The sequence below is a fragment of the Pecten maximus genome, chromosome 7 (genome assembly GCF_902652985.1).
Source record: "Pecten maximus chromosome 7, xPecMax1.1, whole genome shotgun sequence".
NCBI classification, from domain to species: domain Eukaryota; kingdom Metazoa; phylum Mollusca; class Bivalvia; order Pectinida; family Pectinidae; genus Pecten; species Pecten maximus.
The window spans coordinates 14,974,363-14,994,673 of NC_047021.1; the positions used below are offsets into that span (position 1 = coordinate 14,974,363).

A 20,311-nucleotide genomic window follows, 5' to 3' on the forward strand; every position below is an offset into this window, starting at 1 on the left:
CTCTCGTAAATGGTATGACTCGTCACTGATGCTTATGGAGCCTAAGATGCGCCTGTGGAAACTGAAATGTGCAAATCTTTTGGGAGGTGCAACAGCCCTATAATTCAATCATTTTTTTATGTAAAATGTTGGGTGTTTTAAAGAACGTCATACTTACGTATAAATCTGTACCGTTTCCATAATTTCATGATGTGAAATGTTTGATGTTAAAAGAACATCATACATACGTTTAAATCTGAACCGTTTCCATAATTCATGATGTGAAATGTTTGATATTAAAAGAACGTCATACTAACGTATAAATGAACCGTTTCCATAATTTTATGTTGTAGAATGTTTGAAATTAAAAAAGAAACGTCATACGGACGTTTAAATCTGAACCGTTTCCAAAATCTTGCATGTATAATGTAAAATGTTTTATATTAAAAGAACGTCAAACTCGCGTATAAAATCTGAACCGTTCCAATACTTTTATAATGCAAAATGTTTGATATCAAAATAACATTTAGCTGATGTATAATTCTGAACCGTTCCATCAATGTTTGATAATAAAAGAACGTCCAACTCATGTATAATTCTGAACCGTTCCACCAATATATGACATGCATCACAAACTTCTGGGACTTAAGTCCATTAGAAGTAGAAATAAGTTACAGTGATCTGGTCTTTCGTAAAATGTTTTAAAGATATTGAATTTTTAAATATACGCTTTGTACTTCTATAATGACTACTGTCAACATCGCTATTATTTTCTGGTTTTCAGTTTTTCACAGAAGAACTTCCTATGGTAAAATCATTTTGGGATTTTGGGTTATGTTGACTCTTTGTATACCTATATTGTTTTTGAAAGACTTTTGGTGGTTTTGTTTCATTTAGTGTAGGGGAATTGATTTTATAGTTATAATACGTTTTATTTTTCTCTATACAGGCTGTGTAAGTGTTGAATTTTGTTTAAGAAAGCGTTCATTCACAATTCACATTTTAATACAGCTCATAATTATCTTACGGTGTTTAACATTTGGTGGTACGGCTTCTAAAATAATGACAGGTGGTTACATTTGCACAACCCTGAGAACGTTAATTACCTTAATTACCTTTATTTAGCCCGGATTTAACTGAAAGCTGTCCTGAAGTAAAATACGCTTCCCCATCCGAAACACATGGTCTGGTTTTCTTGCATTTTTTCAGGATCCTCGTTGATCCTCTTTTTTGTATTACAGCCAATAGTTTGATTATGCAATGCTTTTCTTTTGTTTTCAGCCTTACCCGTAGTAGTGATAATATTAAACGTAAAACCAAGTTTCGAGAGGCTTTTATTTCGATCCTTAGGGTCGAGTGGAATATCAAGATGCAATATTTGTGTTTTAGTAACAGTTTTCAAATATTATTATATATTTTATTTAATTCGCTGTAATTATGAATATTTTATCATGACTATGAATCTAATTTCGACGGAGACCTGAATACTGTCCAAACATTTCTGATTTGCAACAATTTATTGGGCAACAAAACAATGTTAAAATATTACTTTATTGTTAACTCTGGTGACAAAGTAAAAATACCATTGCATTCTGATCTTCACTAAACAACCAGTATAAACAGTTAAACAATACCAACTTCATTCAAAGGCCGTAAGGAATGGAGCGAGGAATCGGAACACTGTTAAACCACACGAAACACTGTCAAACCACCCGTTAACACTGTCAAACCACACGAAACACTGTACATGGGACGGCCTTTATGTCTTAATGTTTTACAGTTTTTTTGTTGGTTTTTTTTCACGTTTTCTTCCTTGAGTAAGTCGGTATTCTAATGTGCGTTTCCAAAGTACACAGATGCTATATTGTGTCATTCTTAAAAGAACTGATCGCGATCGATAATCCCATTATCGTGTTGATGGCCTATATCGTTGCATCATTTAACGAAATGGACAGAACTCTATCGGTTTATTGCTGACAATAGAAAACAAACGCTTGTTTGCCTTGGGACGAGTTCATGAACAAATGTTGGGTCGTGTTTTCATATTGTCTTACTGCCGGTAAAACACACAGGATCTTTTGTCGATGTGTTTATATATGACACAATGCGGGGTTTATTGGGTGGTGAAAGGCGACTTGGTTGTTAAGGTCGAGATATGTATCATCCTCTTTAAAATATATACACATGCGTTGTTTTAGATGTTAAAGGGGACCAATAACCTACTCGTATCTGATATGGTATCTTCTTTACTGTTACTGGGATGTGATTTACAGTTGGCTACAGGATGTTTACTGGGAAATGCCAAGGGTAGCAGACAATGTCTACCTCATGAACGGACTGTGGTGATATCATGTGATACAGGCTTATTGGAACTCATACAAATGTGCTAAGACATGTTTGGCATTTCTCCAATTTATTATAATAAAAAACAAAACATGCTGCGAAAACAAAATACCCGGCGACAGATATCAGTAGATACTACCAAACCTGATAGACAAGATAGTGGTGAGGATGAGGAAAATGAGACAGAAGGCGTGCCACGGTTACCCAATATTGCAGGGTTAGGTAAAGTTCAGGTAGCCCTTCGCCGCATGAAAAAGGGAACTTGGAACGAACGCATTGCGATCAAACAAATGCAGGAAAATTTCAAATCGCAGCAAATCGCTCTATCGGTTCTCCCTATGGTAATAGTGAGGATGAAGAATATGGCTCGGGCACGGTTAAAGGAGCGGGCGATTCAGACGAGGAAATCTAAGCGAAGAATATTCCAGATGGACGGGGAGACCACAGTGACTCCTTTCGACTTGCTTAGGAGAAAGATAATCGCCATTATGATATGCATTCGAATGTACAAAGTGCTGGTTCATGCAAGGTGAGGTTAACTTTTGTTTGTTGATTTTGTAGAAACAGCTGCTTAAAAAGTTTCGGTTGGTGGGGAAACTGACTGTCATCTGTGTCAGACTGTTTAAAGCTCACTCTTTAAGGTAAGTATGGTAGAGAGACAAAACAAGTTCGTGAAATGCTGCCATAAGCTCACCTATATTTAACATTTCTGCTCTAGAGTCTCCTGGGGTATTGCTGTTTTGTATGGAGTTTAATTCTAGATGTTGTCATGGTAATGTCTACTTGGTAAATGTTCTATAATTTAACGAAAGCATAATGGTGACAGTTATGAAAACATCGTCTTTTGTCTGAATCAACAACCTGCAATGGTTACTTATTCTGTAGCCTAATATCATATATTGTACATGGTATTCAGCCTCTATGTTATATTACGTTTAAAACAACACACATTGATGTTAGTTATATTTATTTTCTGATACATTTGTAAATGACATTAACTAGAATATCTATCCCGACAGAGAGAAGGAACATGAAGACGAGGTATCGCCTTTCATTAAAGGATTACACTTCCATGACTATGATGCCCCGCCTGACCTTCTTTTTGACAGATCTATCTTCAAGGCAAACAAATCCGTAAGTGCTTGATAATGTAAAATATGTTTGGAAATGTTTTACCTGTTAATTAACCCACCTGGAATGTCATAATTAAACATAAAATGTTTTACGATATCACCGGATGGTAGGACGTAACGTCTACTGAAGCATGTCCCTGTGGACACTAACAAGGTAAGCTACTTACCTGTTTCCCGAGTTGACACCACCCAAGGTGTAGATATCAAACAATAAATGAAATATTCTCAAAAAAATAACTTTATCATCATGAATATGACTGAAAAATGTCGGATATCGTTTTACCTGCTTAATTCAGTAAAGGTCAAATTACTGAAAGGGTGAAATAGCGTTTACATGCACTGTACAGTGATCACCAATGGAGACTTTGACACATAACAATTTTTTGTTTTCAATTTTTACTGGAACTTTTTATGGGGCTGGGGTCGTTTGCAGTTGCTGGGCGAAATTAATTTTTCAAACTGTCTTTCATTGTTGAGCGACAAGAAGGGCACCATCTCAAGATATATTTTGTATCTCTCTCTTGCATTTCAATATGGTTTCAAAATGATTTGTAAATGTGACAATAATTTGTATTGATCAATGATTACAGAACCATTGGGGTTATAGGAATCTGCAAATCTGCTTTGATAATTATCTTTTAATGCTTTTCATAAGGAAATAACATATTTTAAAGTTATTTCGAAACAAGCATCATACTAAAATCTCTCAACAAGGTTTTGATACATATTGCTTATCAGCAATCTATACTCCTGTATTTGTTATTTATTGTTCAGTAATATTATGTAAGTAATACTGTTTGATTAAAAAATCACGAGTAAAACATATTGATGGAGTAGAGACGCTACACTGTGTAATCAGTACCAGGCCGCAGTAATTATGTTTAACGCAATGGAGGTGGTGTGAAATGTTCTCTCTTGCAATATTCTCTGTGATACACCATAACCCATTGTTCTGGTGCTTACCAACTGACACCAGCGTTCAACTTTGTTGTTGACGTCGATAAATAACACACTGTTTGTCCAACAAAGTAAGAAGAATTAAAGCGAGTTCATCATAGCGGAATGAGTAGTATTGGTCAGCTGAGTCACAGAGTTACACGATATTACATTTGCTATTACAAGGCAATATGATCTATAGGTATAACGTCGACTGGCGTATATATTGCAACGGGTTGTACAAAAGACACATGAGATATTGACAGCTTTCAAAATAATTTGAGAGTTAAAATACAGTAAAGCCAAACTGAATTAGATTGCACCATACAGGTCTTTCGTCCCACCAGGACTCGTCAGTCAATGCCTAAATTGTTGATAGAAGGCGACCAAAAAACAAAACTTGAATTAGATAAGAAGAAATGCAGGTATTATACATATACACGTTACCAATACACAGATACAACATTAACATTATTGAGAAAGGTGTTTTAAAGTTTTACGTTTTCACAATATCACTGTGTGGGTTTGATTCTTTGTCATGTATAAGGGACGTGTATAGCATGATGCATATTTCATGCTCTTTACTACGGGTGTTCTGATATCCCCTTAATAATGTATACTGTACATCCTTTTATGACAGAGACAGTTATCAATTTTTAATATTTTGTAGATGAGAATACCGGAGGAAACAAAGAAGATACTCTGTAAAATCTCGCGTGACCGAACGGAAAGAGAAGTTTATGTGGTAAGAACTTTCTAAAGAATATTAAGGCTAATATATTTGCAAAAATTCTTTAAAAAAGTCTTTAAGATTTTGTATTTCACCATTTACATGAATGCTAATGCCATGTAATTAAATGTCATTGATATCCACTAAGAAAAACGGTACACGTCTTCTTCAATGTGGGAACAGAAATTATTCAGATTATGGTCAAAACATAATTATATTTTATCAGTCAAAGCAATGTTGCATTACATCAATTAACGAAGGTGAATCATTAACATTGGCGGTAAAATAACAGTCACAATAATTTACACAATATATCTGTATACAAAGAAGTCACCTTAAGACAAGCTTATATTTGTTGGAATTTTACGTGGAATTGGTCAAAACTGACATTTTACATCTTCAATAACACACCATATTTAGAAAATCTAAAGTACAGTATGGTGAAATATGTATTTCCTTTCTTTAAATTACTATGTCGATTATTTTACTTACGTACATAACATCAATTGATATCATCATTAACCGAATATATTAATTCAATTTCAACAAATTTGATTGTCATTGACTGCGACACTTGGATCATACATTAGGCAACGACTGTTCAAGTCTTCTCCTTATCAACATATATATACAGATGACAAATTTATTGTTTAGCATCCATGTAGCACAGATAACATATATAATGTACATGCATAGAAAATTATACATTATTCAGTAGTAGATTACAGTATAAAGATAGAGGTGATCACTCCAGATAGAATTATGACTTAGTGTAATAATGTTATCGACTTATATAATCTGTTAATGTGACAATATAGTTGTGATCATGACTGCGGAAATGGTGCCAGATAAAGAAAAGTCATAAATTGAGTTGATTGCATATTCTGAAAGCCTATATTGTGAAATATGTAAATCACAAATATTAGTGGTCTTTACCTTACCATTACGGAGGAAATTCACTTGACATACCATGTCATTGAACTTAAGTGTATCACAAAAAAAAGGGCAAATTATGATATTTTACGTGACTGTATTCAATAGCACACTCACTTACAGCATCAACATATTTACATCTCTAAAAGTCAATAACTTGTTTGAACTATCAAAAAACTGTTTATTTTTAAAGTATTATTCATATAATGTTACAGCAACATACATTAAAAAATACTTTCTATAATAAAGGGAGATAATCCATGTGCACTTCCTTGAATAATTTCAAAAATTGAGATTTCAATTTTGATATTCTTTAATACTCTAAATAAAAAATTACCAAATGTGAGGAAAGGCCTTAAAGAACTTGTAGCTATGAACAGTACAAAACATTAAGTGAATACCTGTGTGTAAATTATTGCTAAGGATCGATTTTACAAGGTGGGGTGTGGGGTGGGGGTGGATGGGTGTGTGTGTGGGGGTCATTTTTCAAAATCATTAATGATCATGTACATATTAACATATTAACCTATTAACTGAATATCTGGACTTCATTAATAACCATGTAACACTCATCAGGGTAGACTAAAGTAATAATTTGCAAGTTGAGCTTTAGCAAAAGTGTAATGCAAAATGTTTCACTCACAGGAATTTTATATACAACAAAGGGAGATAATCGAACATGCTAATTATGAAGTCATATCATCAATTAAGCTATGATATGTATATATGCATATTTGGTGATGTTTGTTCATACATAACTTACACATGTTAACTGTCAAGTATAGTTGTTTCATTCAAAAAATCGATTTATATTTCAGGCACAAATAGCATTACGCAATATCAAAGCCATTGCTGATTACCCGCAAAATATGCAAATGAAGATTGCTCAAGTTGGTCAGTACGAAAGGTAATCCTATTAAAATACGCTCAAATGTTGAAACTTTTTTTTCAATTTTTGTTGAACATGTTATATATCAAAAGCAATTACCGACAATGTCAAGAACTTATACGCCATTTCAATATTATGATTTTTTTATAATTATTACTAGACCTTTCTGAATGTTTTATGGTGAAAAAATGTTTATCATATTTTTTTTTATAAAGGTATGAAGCGAAGCGGATAGTCCTACGACAAGGCCATCCTGCGTCGTCCTACTATTTCGTCCTGTCGGGGGAAGGTGCGTATAATGGTTATAATTTATACCATAAAAATGAAACGGACTACGCTTCAATGTTTGCTTTGGCAATCAAATGTGACGATGTTCTTTGTGATAGGCTAAGTCAAAATGCAAGACTTTGTCAGATGTAGGATCCTTTGAGGATCCTTGGTCCCGTTCCTTATTGTAACTTTTCGATGGCCTCCATGTAAATCGTGATGTTGGTCATCTATGTCCTCTATTAATAGATTTTTTGTTGTAAATAAGATGAGTAAATTCATCATCATATTTTGCAGCAATATTTCAACTTATTTTTTTTACGCCCTAATTTCTTCTTTATCATAAATATGTATTTAGCATTTGGTCTTATGTCGGGCAATTATCATACCTATCTTACTGAAAATGTTGCCGAGTGTTGTAGCATTAGGTATTATAAAGCTGATTAATACACGCGGAAATGAGAATAAAATTGGTCATCCCTCGTAGAGAAGGGATTTCCTCAGGATATTGTTAAATTCTATGCTCCGTTGATAACCATCTCTATATGTATAGACGAAAGAAAACAGAAATGTAATCATTATGTAAGTCTCTTGTTCTACACATACATTTCTCAAACATGGTGTTGTAGCTGTGGTGATGGTTATGGACGAGTCCAGGACGTATGCCAGACCAGCTTTTCACATCAATAAAGGGGGCGACTTCGGGGTTCGTACATACAATACCGGAGATCGAATAATGATCACAGGAATCACTTGAAATGCTGGCATTTGAAAGTCATCGCCTGATGTTTTATCTACTTTTTTCAATTTATTTTCAAATAACCTAAACATTATTTTTGAAATGCATGAAATTAACAAAAAAGAAAATCGAACAAAAACCTCACTCAATTTCCTGTACGTTGACTTTGGTATTTTAGATCATGTATAAACCTCAAAACTATTTGTTGCTTTTTTTTCTACTCCAGGAACTGTCTATTATACAAGGAACAAAGCGGAATGCTACCATCATATGTAAGGAGCCATGTGAATTCTTAAGCATAGGCAAGAGGGATTACAAGCGTATATTCATGTCAGGTGGTACTAAAAGTCTTGGTGATCCGGACCAGGAAAAGTTCTTAAGGTAAGTTTGTATGAAATACCTGACGTTAAAAATCGATTACCCTGGGGTCAAAGTTTTAAATTCATAATTGAACTATTTTTAAACCACTGATGCAATTATTTTTGGAAATAAGTGCATGTCATTCAATAATATTCGGTCAACTGGAAAAATTGGTATCAATATATGCAAAAAGCATTTACGTAATTGGGCGTTATTAATGTATCAGATACACACATAATACAAGTATAATTATCATAATTATAGTGTACATCCTGATCGTCATTACTGACTTCATGTACTATATGTATTGTTGGTTATAACTGACAACCACAATATAACCAGTAAAATGCATCTGACAGCTCAATGATTGATTAAGAATTAAGAAGATTTATTAAAAGTTATTCCACAAATTGTATAACCACACAAAGATGAATAGACACTACGTGTTAGTAATCCAGGCAAAGGGAGGTAACCATGATCTGTTATACTATTTGTATGTTTCTGTCGCTTTGTGATTGTTGTACCAATCACTATCTGTCTATTCGTATCGAAGACGTCCGTGTTAGTTTTTGTTTGTTTTTATCAATATGATGCATGCTGATACGAATCATTATTATTCGAAGCATTATGTGAATACATTTTCATGTGAATAGGACTTCATACTTGATGATGCTTTTGTTGACACAATTTACAAACTTTATAACATTGAGCAGATATCTCAAGATTGTGATATACAATTATATTGATACATTGTACATATAGTGTATGTATTTCGTAGCATTATATTGATACATTGTACATATAGTATACAATGTATGTATTTGGTAGCATTACGTTGATACATTGTACATATAGTATATATACCTGTACATTTATACCATTATGCTGATACAATGTATACATAGTTTATATTTTGACCAATTATGTTGATACAGTGTACTGCCAAAGAAGGAGGACATCTGTGTGTTAGAATATCTGTTCGGTTTAAGCTTTTATATGGCTGCCCCTATTATTTTACAACCAGACAAGAGACATATTACATGGTATTTATAGTTTTAATGCTAACATAAAATGCATGATATTATATTTCAGATCCCTGAGTTTCCTTGATGGCTGGCCGATTGAAAAGTTGAAAGAATCCCCAGACAAGACGAAATTCCTATATTTCAAGTAAGATACAAATTTATGCCAGCAGCAATCTCAGAATTTGGGTAATATATGTATAAAGTGTAAAAGTCGGAATTACAAGACAATTGTTCTTCTTTTTCATGAAATGCATGCATGCAATTCTCTTAAATGACATTTTAGAGGAAATGTTCCGGTTTAATCGTTCAGGGAATCACTTTATAAGATAAAATCTCAAAATAAATTGCTTCACCATGGTGAACTTTTCCCCCGTTTGGTTGTTTGTTGATTGTATATTATATTGTATGGATCTAATATGCTTGAATATAATTTTTGTTCATAGGCGAGGCGATGTTCTTGCGCAGGATTCAAATTACTACGACTGGATTATAGTCGTTAAATCGGTACGTCTTTCATTCGAAATCTCAGAGTCATAATTTAAATATTTATTATTGAAATATGCGTAACAATACATGTATGTATGTCTAATACAGTAAATTTCTTAATGATGATACGCTGTCTGTTTAAAAAGAAAACTACATTTTAAAAGTATCTGATTTCTGAAACACTTCAGACTGACTATGATCTGTGTATTAGCTTTACAGTAACATGTATGTATTCCGTGAAACATTAACTGATGTATGATTGAATAAACATAGTGATACCTTGTTATAACAGCGATGTTCTATTGTCATTTTATTCTAAAGGGGAGTGTGCAGATCCTCAAAAAGCTCAAGAAAGTAGTACCGTTTGAATGGAAGAAGAAAGGTATGCATAGAACAAATACACGTGCAGCAAAGTAAATAACCCACTAGTATTTAGTATAACATATGAACTATATATCGTTTGATTATGTTTGATAGATATATATGTTATACAGAAGCATTTTGACAGGCGTACAGCGTTACGTAGAAAATGATAATGTTATTTCTCTGATAAAATAATTATGTCAAAATTAAATGTCACAAGGGGTGATGACGTCAAAATAATTATTCGGGCATAATGATGATAATCGTCATTGTTTATGGACAACAATAAATTACCAACAAAAACAAATACAATTGCATTTTTAGATTAATTCAAATAATCTTGAAAAGGCAAAGCAACCACATTGTGGTGTTATGTCTTTAACTGATTGATATGGCATTCAATGGAATATTGGTTTATATATCATGGACCGGTAAATAAGTATATGAGCTACATTTACTGGATTTAATAAAAAGAGTTGTTCGCCATTATTAACGGTAATTGATTTTAATATTTGTAGCAAAAGTGGTGACATATGTTTCGGCAAAAGAAAAACGTGATAATCAAGAAAAACGCAACGTCAGCAGGAGAATACTGGCAGAGTTGAAAATTCCTCTTCGCAATGTTGATGAGGAAGACGATTTTGTGGAGGAATATCCAGGTAAACCACGCCCATTTCAACACCCTCCTTCTCCTGACAACAAAAACACCAACAATCAAGTGAAGGAGGATGACGTCACTCTTCCGGCTATACATCACAGTCAGAATAAAGAAAACAAACCAAGAAATTCGTTCCCGAAAATTGAGTCACAAATCTTGCCACGCCTGTCTGAAAAGGAAGCAGCCGAAGTAAATAATGCAGACGAAAATGACGACGAGGATTACGACGAAGAAGCTGAAGATGAGTTAGATGAACTACCGACTGATATCAGTATGGAACGGATGAATCATATACAAAACGATGGTGAGTCTCTTACAGTAGCGTCACTCATACTTGTTGTTCATTAGTCTAAGTTATTTATGGTAATTTTTAAACAAAAAATCAGTACTTATTATTGACGTATCATTAACATCCGCATTAAAACTCACCAATGTCCATAATTTACTTAGGATTGGTATTTTAACATTGGTTTGAGCCTAGTTGGTATTCCACTGACTTATTTCCTGGACTTGCTGCACACCTTACCATACACTGTCTCCTTAAGGCTCACATCCCGTTTTATGTCCACCGACGTCAGCGTTAAAGAAGCTTAATATCTAACAAAGAGTTAATATGATCGATTGGTTGGTTATTATTAATCCCCAAATGTTACATAAACTATTATCACCCTCCAAAAGTAACATACTTTACGCTATTACCACCCCCCAATAGTTACATACTTAAACTATTATCACCCTCCAAAAGTAACATACTTTACGCTATTACCACCCCCAATAGTTACATATTTTACGCTATTGCCAACCCCAATAGTTACATATTTTACGCTATTACCACCCCCCAATAGTTACATGCTTTACACTATTACCGCCCCCAATAGTTACATATTTTACGCTATTACAACCCCCAATAGTTACATATTTTACGCTATTACAACCCCCAATAGTTACATATTTTACGCTATTACCACCCCCAATAGTTACATATTTTACGCTATTACAACCCCCAGTAGTTACACACTTAAAACTATTATTACCCACTAAAAGCTACATACTTCACGCTTTTACCACCTTCCAACAGTAACATACTTTACGTTTCTATCAACACCAATAGTAACATACTTTACACTATTACCACCCTCCCAAAAGTAATATACTCCACGCTATTACCACCCCCAATAGTTACAAACCAACACTGTTACCACCCCCAATAGTTACAAACCAACACTGTTACCACCCCCAATAGTTACAAACCAACACTGTTACCACCCCAATAGTTACAAACCAACACTGTTACACACAAACCACCTGTTACCACCTCAATAGTTACAAACCAACACTGTTACCACCCCCAATAGTTACAAACCAACACTGTTACCACCCCCAATAGTTACAAACCAACACTGTTACCACCCCCAATAGTTACAAACCAACACTGTTACCACCCCAATAGTTACAAACAACACTGTTACCACCCCCAATAGTTACAAACCAACACTGTTACCACCCCCAATAGTTACAAACCAACACTGTTACCACCCCCAATAGTTACAAACCAACACTGTTACCACCCCCAATAGTTACAAACCAACACTGTTACCACCCCAATAGTTACAAACCAACACTGTTACCACCCCCAATAGTTACAAACCAACACTGTTACCACCCCCAATAGTTACAAACCAACACTGTTACCACCCCCAATAGTTACAAACCAACACTGTTACCACCCCCAATAGTTACAAACCAACACTGTTACCACCCCCAATAGTTACAAACCAACACTGTTACCACCCCCAATAGTTACAAACCAACACTGTTACCCCCCCCAATAGTTACAAACCAACACTGTTACCACCCCCAATAGTTACAAACCAACACTGTTACCACCCCCAATAGTTACAAACCAACACTGTTACCACCCCCAATAGTTACAAACCAACACTGTTACCACCCCAATAGTTACAAACCAACACTGTTACCACCCCCAATAGTTACAAACCAACACTGTTACCACCCCCAATAGTTACAAACCAACACTGTTACCACCCCCAATAGTTACATATTTTACACCATTACCACTCTTCCAAAGTGTGTGTGTTTTGTTTTATCCTTTTACTTATATTTGAAGTTTTAATGGATGAAATATTCATTGAAATATGAACTTTTTTTTATCGTGCTGAGTCTTTTTATTTACCATGTAACGTTCTTTCTTGTAAGCCGTAATTTAGGACGCTTGTGATAATTTTGATTGGTTGGTATTAATTAGATATATTTACATATCTTGCGTGCCCCGTTGTGCATTTTGTTGACGAGCAGTGTATACGCTGTCAGCGATGTAACATCTTTAGATAATAATTTATTATCAGACGACATAAAATATTATTAGTTGTTGTTATGACGTATAATATCCAAGACACCAGCTGACAATTTCATAAATATTATAATTCACAGATAGCCGTGGTAAAAGACGTCAAAGTTTATTTGAAAAGGAGAAGGAGCTTATGGGATTCAAGGAACATAAACGAACGATTCAGGAAGATCTGGCCAAGACTAAGGTATGACAGTTATAGGCGAGAGTATGTTTGTTGTTTAATTTAATTTTACAAATGAATTCTTATACATGTACTATCAAAACAAATTATCAAATGCAGCTGTTTTATTACATATTTTCAATGAGATTTTCCCTGTTTGAAATATGATGAGGAATCGCACGCACGGACGACAAACTAAAGTCTGTTTGACAAATAAAAATCAAGTTTTACTATTGATATGTGTATTGAGTTGCTATGGAAACTCGTCCAAACTAATTCGCAGGATGACGTTATTCGTTTCAGGATATGGATGACCTCACAGAAGCCGATCTCAGACCCGAATTTGTAGAGGTGCAGACATTAACCAAAGGACACGTTTTTGTAAGTTATGTTTCTGATTAAATAATGAATACAAACAAACTAAAACCGTCCGAAAACCTTATCTTTAACATTCTTAACACAAACGAATCAAGTTTATAAACGATTATTTGACAAACAAACTAAAACCGTCCGAAAACCGTATCTTTAACATTCTTAACACAAACGAATCAAGTTTATAGACGATTATTTGACATTTTCATACTCCTTTATACTTTTCATGTATTTGTTGGGATGGCTGTCCAGTAGGAACAGAGTAATATTACGAGTACTTTCCCCTTGATCGTTCACTTAACATTGAGAAGATAGATAACTCCATTAGGACTAGTATTATATATAAGTGTTTTGAACGTGTATTATCTACAATATTCCCTCACTTAGCATTTGTTTTTACTGACATACATAATGTGTCGTGAAAAAATGTATGGAACATTTACCTTGAATATTATGAGAGAAATGTAATTTTTGTATGTTGAAAATCGATAGGTCATTATTATTGGTATGATAATGAGTTGGTGGAAAACAATTGTTATTATCTCCTTAATGACCATTATTATAGTGAAAACAAAATATTGTAAGGTAGTTCTTCCTATATATTCACTTTGAGTCATATCCCTGAAAACTGATTTTGTTTTCACGTGAATCTACAGATGGTTAGCCATTATAATCTGTTACAGGGTCTAGCTGGGATCATACTGGAACCTCAGCCCAGTTTTTGTGTGGTCAGTAACGGAGCGGATATCATTCTCATTGATAAAGACTTTTATATTCACCATACTTCGGATGTCCTGAAAAACAAGATGAGGCAGGAGGTAAACAGATAAAACAAATAATTCAATATTGATATTAAATAGTGATGTGTGAAGTAAAATAAAAGCAATATTTTCCTGTACATGGCTATTTTTCGTTGAAATATTACCGCATTTCATTTAAAGTTTCCTTGGATTATATTGTTGTCTTTATTTAACATTGTTGAATACAGATATTACTATTTCAAAAACTGTAGGAACTTGAATTTCTTTGAACGATAATAACATTTCGTAGAGTCAATATATATGTATCATCTTATTTTTATTTAATATTTTAATTTTACCTAATCTGACGCGTGTGTTATTTTACCTAATCTGACGCGTGTGTTATTTTACTGAATCTGACGCATGCGTTATTTTACTTAATCTGACGTGTGTGTTATTTTAACTAATCTGACGCATGCGTTATTTTACTTAATCTGACGTGTGTGTTATTTTACCTAATCTGACATGTGTGTTATTTTACCTAATCTGACGTGTGTGTTATTTTACTTAATCTGACGTGAGTGTTATTTTACTTAATCTGACGTGTGTGTTATTTTACTTAAATCTGACGTGTGTGTTATTTTACCTAATCTGACATGTGTGTTATTTTACTTAATCTGACGCGTGTGTTATTTTACTTAATCTGACGCGAGTGTTATTTTAGTTAATCTGACGCGTGTGTTATCTTAACTTAATCTGACGCGTGTGTTATTTACTAATCTGACGTGTGTTATTTTACCTAATCTGACGTGTGTGTTATCTTACCTAATCTGACGTGTGTGTTATCTTACTTAATCTGACGCGTGTGTTATCTTACCTTAATCTGACGCGTGTGCTATTTTACCTAATCTGACTTGTGTGTTATTTTACCTAATCTGACGCGTGTGTTATCTTACTTAATCTGACGCGTGTGTTATCTTACTTAATCTGACGCGAGTGTTATCTTACTTAATCTGACGCGTGTGTTATCTTACATAATCTGACGCGTGTGTTATTTTACTTAATCTGACGCGTGTATGTTATTTTACTTAATCTGACGTGTGTGTTATTTTACTTAATCTGACGCGTGTGTTATCTTACCTTAATCTGACGTGTGTGTTATCTTACTTAATCTGACGCGTGTGTTATTTTACTTAATCTGACGTGTGTGTTATCTTACCTCATCTGACGCGTGTGTTATTTTACTTAATCTGACGCGTGTGTTATCTTACTTAATCTGACGCGTGTGTTATCATACTTAATCTGACGCGTGTGTTATCTTACTTAATCTGACCCGTGTGTTATTTTACCTAATCTGACGCGTGTGTTATTTTACCTGATCTGACGTGTGTGTTATTTTACCTGATCTGACGCGTGTGTTATCTTACTTAATCTGACGTGTGTGTTATCTTACTTAATCTGACGCATGCGTTATTTTACCTAATCTGACGCGTGTGTTATTTTACTTAATCTGACGTGTGTGTTATTTTACCTGATCTGACGCGTGTGTTATTTTACTTAATCTGACGTGTGTGTTATTTTACCTGATCTGACGTGTGTGTTATTTTACCTGATCTGACGTGTGTGTTATTTTACCTGATCTGACGCGTGTGTTATTTTACCTAATCTGACGTGTATGTTATTTTACTTAATCTGACGTGTGTGTTATTTTACCTGATCTGACGTGTGTGTTATTTTACCTGATCTGACGTGTGTGTTATTTTACCTGATCTGACGCGTGTGTTATTTTACCTAATCTGACGCGTGTGTTATTTTACCTAATCTGACGCGTGTGTTATTTTACTTAATATGACGTGTGTCTTATCTTACTTAATCTGACCCGTGTGTTATCTAACCTAATCTGACATGTGTGTTATTTTACCTAATCTGACGTGTGTGTTATTTTACCTAATCTGACAAGAGTGTTATTTTACATAATCTGACTTGTGTGTTATTTTACCTGATCTGACTTGTGTGTTATTTTACTTAATCTGACGTGTATGTTATTTTACCTGATCTGACGCGTGTGTTATTTTACATAATCTGACGCGTGTGTTATCTTACCTTATCTTATGCGTGTGTTATTTTACCTTATCTAACGAGAGTGTTGCTTTGCCTAATATGAGCGTGTTTTTATCAATATCAGGAAACAAATAAATGCTATACATTTGTACTTCAAAATACCTTTAAATCACCATCGTTCTCAGCATAAACGCCAAGGGTTATTGTTAAAATTTGTGTATTCGTTTTTGACCTGTTCTCTTAAAAATAGAAAATAACGTTTATGTATGTTTTTAATTTCTAAAGATGTAATTTATGTACTTTCATTCGAATAAATTAATTTCTTTATATGTTTGTTCACATCCTTGTTTAGGACGTTTTTGCTTTTCTTTTGGGTGCTTTCATTCCTTTGATTGTTATCGAATACATATTTTTTACATGATATCCCTCTATATAGACAATTTGGAACATTTTCCTCTTCTACATGTACCTGAATATAAATGAATATCGAAATCACGATTCATATTGATAATACATGTTTAATTGTCTGTTTTAACTTTACAGCTATGCCCGTATCCTACTGACGAAGAGATGCAGAATAAGCTACAACAGAACGTGGACTGGTCAGCCTACCGAACGGAGACCATGTCACAGACTTTGGATTACTTAAAGACCAGACGAGAGCAGCGCATGACGTTAACAGCGTGATGTCACTGAGTCTAATTGTATGTTGTGCTTGTCATGGAAACATATCAAAATATAAAGCGTCATAAACAATTCTGGATACCTGAAGACAAAGCGAAGAGAAGTGAAACTTTTGGAAAGTTCAAGTAATACTTTCGGAACAAAAGGTTGGAACATCCATGTATGACGTGATAAATGACACCAAAGTTATGGGAAAATGTTACAATGTGTAAATCAAAAGTGCTTTTCTTAAGGTAGCTGGAATATTCTGTATCTGTGGTAGACTAAACAGCTTAATACGCCACACTGTGCCAAAATACTACACCATAATATTGGTAGGGACTTTTGAAATCTCTTCCAACCCCTTATCATATATTACATGTTTAGTATTTATTCTTTTTGCTTACATAACCGACTATCTGATATTTTTGACATTTAAACTATTCTGTTGTCTCACTTAACCACTAATATGCCCCCAGTTTAAACATCGGTGTGTTTATTGGAATGTTTGTAAGAGTAGAATTCGGTTGTTGAATTGTTTGTTTGTTTGTGTTTTACGGCCCATCGACAACTGGGGTCATTTAGGTTGTTGAAAGAACATCGAAGCATTGATGCTATTGAGATATCATGGCATACTTGTCATCCTAATGGAAGATGTTGCGTTCGTACGCAATGTTGTTATTTTCACGATTTCCTTACACGGCCATTGTAATATCTGTTTAACGTATGACATAATGTATATGACCTCTCGTGTAAACGAGAACAATTAATTGATTCTGTGATATACATTGAGGCACAATAAATCAATCTACAATTTATATACATTTTATGGACTAAAACAGTTTTATTCCATGTGGCATCATTGTCATAGTTTCAGTAATATATGAATTCTCTAATGTTTTATTACGCCGTTGACGAGTTCATACTTTCTCTTGCATTATCTTTTTCTAATAATAATATTTAAAATCTAAATTGTACAGTAACACCATGTCCAACAGTTCAATATCACTTTTTTCACTAACAACTATCATCACACCTTTACTTTGGTAAAGGTTGGTCAGTACACACAGGTCTGGCCGGACTAGTTATAGAGCAGGACTTCAGACTTCACACTAAATAACCGCGAGTATTACGATAATGTATTGCTATTTATCATTTTTGCCATTTTTGCTGTTATTGATTTTTTAGACAGAAATAGAACCGGTCAACTAATATTGCACACATTTATATAAGTTATTTGATTGTATTGTTTTCTTTTCTATTTTGGATTATTGCTTGATGAAGATTTTGTGCAATACAAGACTATCATCTACTAAAATAGTATTGAATGCTTGGAAATGGAAAACATACTTCCACCCGTTTGTCTTTTCTTAAAATAGTTATACGTTGTATAACCTCTGTTCTTTTCCTGTCACGGTTCAGTTGTACACTGACGTGTTTACACAAAATAGTTATACATTGTATAACCTCTGTTCTTTTCCTGTCACGGTTCAGTTGTACACTGATATGTTTACGCAAAATAGTTATACATTGTATAACCTCTGTTCTTTTTCTGTCACGGTTCAGTTGTACACTGATATGTTTACACAAAATAGTTATACATTGAATAACCTCTGTTCTTTTCCTGTCACGGTTCAGTTGTACACTGATATGTTTACACAAAATAGTTATACATTGTATAACCTCTGTTCTTTTCCTGTCACGGTTCAGTTGTACACTGACATGTTTACACAAAATAGTTATACATTGTATAACCTCTGTTCTTTTCCTGTCACGGTTCAGTTGTACACTGATATGTTTACACAAAATAGTTATACATTGTATAACCTCTGTTCTTTTCCTGTCACGGTTCAGTTGTACACTGACATGTTTACACAAAATAGTTTGTTTTAACGTATTGTGACCTAGTTGTTAGCTATGTGATTTCGATTCTGTGATATATGTATTTTGTACTTCCTCAGTTTTGATTCAAAATATCAAAAAGTGGCGATCCAATTTCAAACAGGTACAGTTTTGTTTTTAAGCACGTGATGAATATGTTACAATAAAACATTCTTTTTCTATAAACACGCGTGTTCATTTGTCTGTCGGGAAGGTTACGCTTAGTGATATCCATGTATTAGATACGCTTCTAGGAAATGTGCACTTATCGTCAGAGGAAAGTCTTTGATTAGGTTCACACTTGGTGTCTTCAAATAATGATCACGTTTTATTTATGAGCAAGTTAAAGAAGGACTTAGATAGTATTTTAAAGCCTACTCGATGTCTTCTTGTTGTATGGCAATTGCAAATTACGTTAATGAGGCTGAGGGTAAATAATTGAATTTTCAAATAAAATGTTAGGGTCAAATATTTTTACACCCATCATCATTTTAACCTGAAGCATGACATGATTATTTTATATCTTATCTTTATTAAAAGCTTTTGACTTATCGATTAAAAATAACATTAAAAATGCAATATCAGTGAATGTTTCGAACTGTTTATGTTAACGGCGGGGAGGGTATATAAAATATAATATATAATGTATATGTTAACGGTGGGGAGGGTATATAAAATATAATATATAATGTATATGTTAACGGTGGGGAGGGTATATAAAATATAATATATAATGTATATGTTAACGGTGGGGAGGGTATATAAAATATAATATATAATGTATATGTTAACGGTGGGGAGGGTATATAAATCATAATATAAAATGTATATACTATATAAAACAAATGTTATATCGCGCTAACAAAATGGGAACTGGGATGGTGTGTGATTGAATGTTAGATATTTTACAATACTAGGCTATATCAGCTTGTTTTTATGTTATTATATGGATGGGTTGAGCTGTCTGGTAGCTGATAATCTTTCTTCGATGAAAATCAATCTCGATCCATACATTACCGCATGAGACGTCTGTTTATAATTCATCCCGACAACAGGATCGATAATTTACGACGTTTCATTAATCTTATGTAATATAAAATGGTTTCAAATGTTGCAGGGAAAACGATTTTCGCTATCAAGAAAGTTAACAATTTTGTTCAATGTTTATCTATGGCGCAATGGTATGATCTACAAGTATTGTTTTATTCTACTACCTCACCCT

The 20,311-nt window shown here is 33.9% G+C and overlaps 1 protein-coding gene across 2 annotated transcripts in view; it reads left to right on the forward strand.

The window, feature by feature from the left end:
• LOC117331715 overlaps nucleotides 1–19,275 on the forward strand; it is a 33,880-nt gene extending 14,605 nt beyond the window's left edge. The window contains exons 3-17 of one of the 2 annotated variants that reach the window (XM_033890562.1): nucleotides 2,884–2,963; nucleotides 3,342–3,456; nucleotides 5,062–5,136; nucleotides 6,873–6,961; nucleotides 7,159–7,232; nucleotides 7,840–7,916; nucleotides 8,176–8,330; nucleotides 9,402–9,479; nucleotides 9,778–9,838; nucleotides 10,142–10,202; nucleotides 10,702–11,145; nucleotides 13,293–13,396; nucleotides 13,676–13,753; nucleotides 14,428–14,562; nucleotides 17,089–19,275. In XM_033890562.1, the coding sequence (XP_033746453.1) occupies nucleotides 2,884–2,963; nucleotides 3,342–3,456; nucleotides 5,062–5,136; nucleotides 6,873–6,961; nucleotides 7,159–7,232; nucleotides 7,840–7,916; nucleotides 8,176–8,330; nucleotides 9,402–9,479; nucleotides 9,778–9,838; nucleotides 10,142–10,202; nucleotides 10,702–11,145; nucleotides 13,293–13,396; nucleotides 13,676–13,753; nucleotides 14,428–14,562; nucleotides 17,089–17,232 (1,770 nt within the window). In that variant the 3' untranslated portion in view covers nucleotides 17,233–19,275. Of the gene's footprint in view, nucleotides 1–2,030; nucleotides 2,852–2,883; nucleotides 2,964–3,341; nucleotides 3,457–5,061; nucleotides 5,137–6,872; nucleotides 6,962–7,158; nucleotides 7,233–7,839; nucleotides 7,917–8,175; nucleotides 8,331–9,401; nucleotides 9,480–9,777; nucleotides 9,839–10,141; nucleotides 10,203–10,701; nucleotides 11,146–13,292; nucleotides 13,397–13,675; nucleotides 13,754–14,427; nucleotides 14,563–17,088 lie in introns of those variants that run through there. The other variant, XM_033890563.1, reaches the window with a different exon arrangement.
• Nucleotides 19,276–20,311: the final 1,036 nt, after the last annotated feature.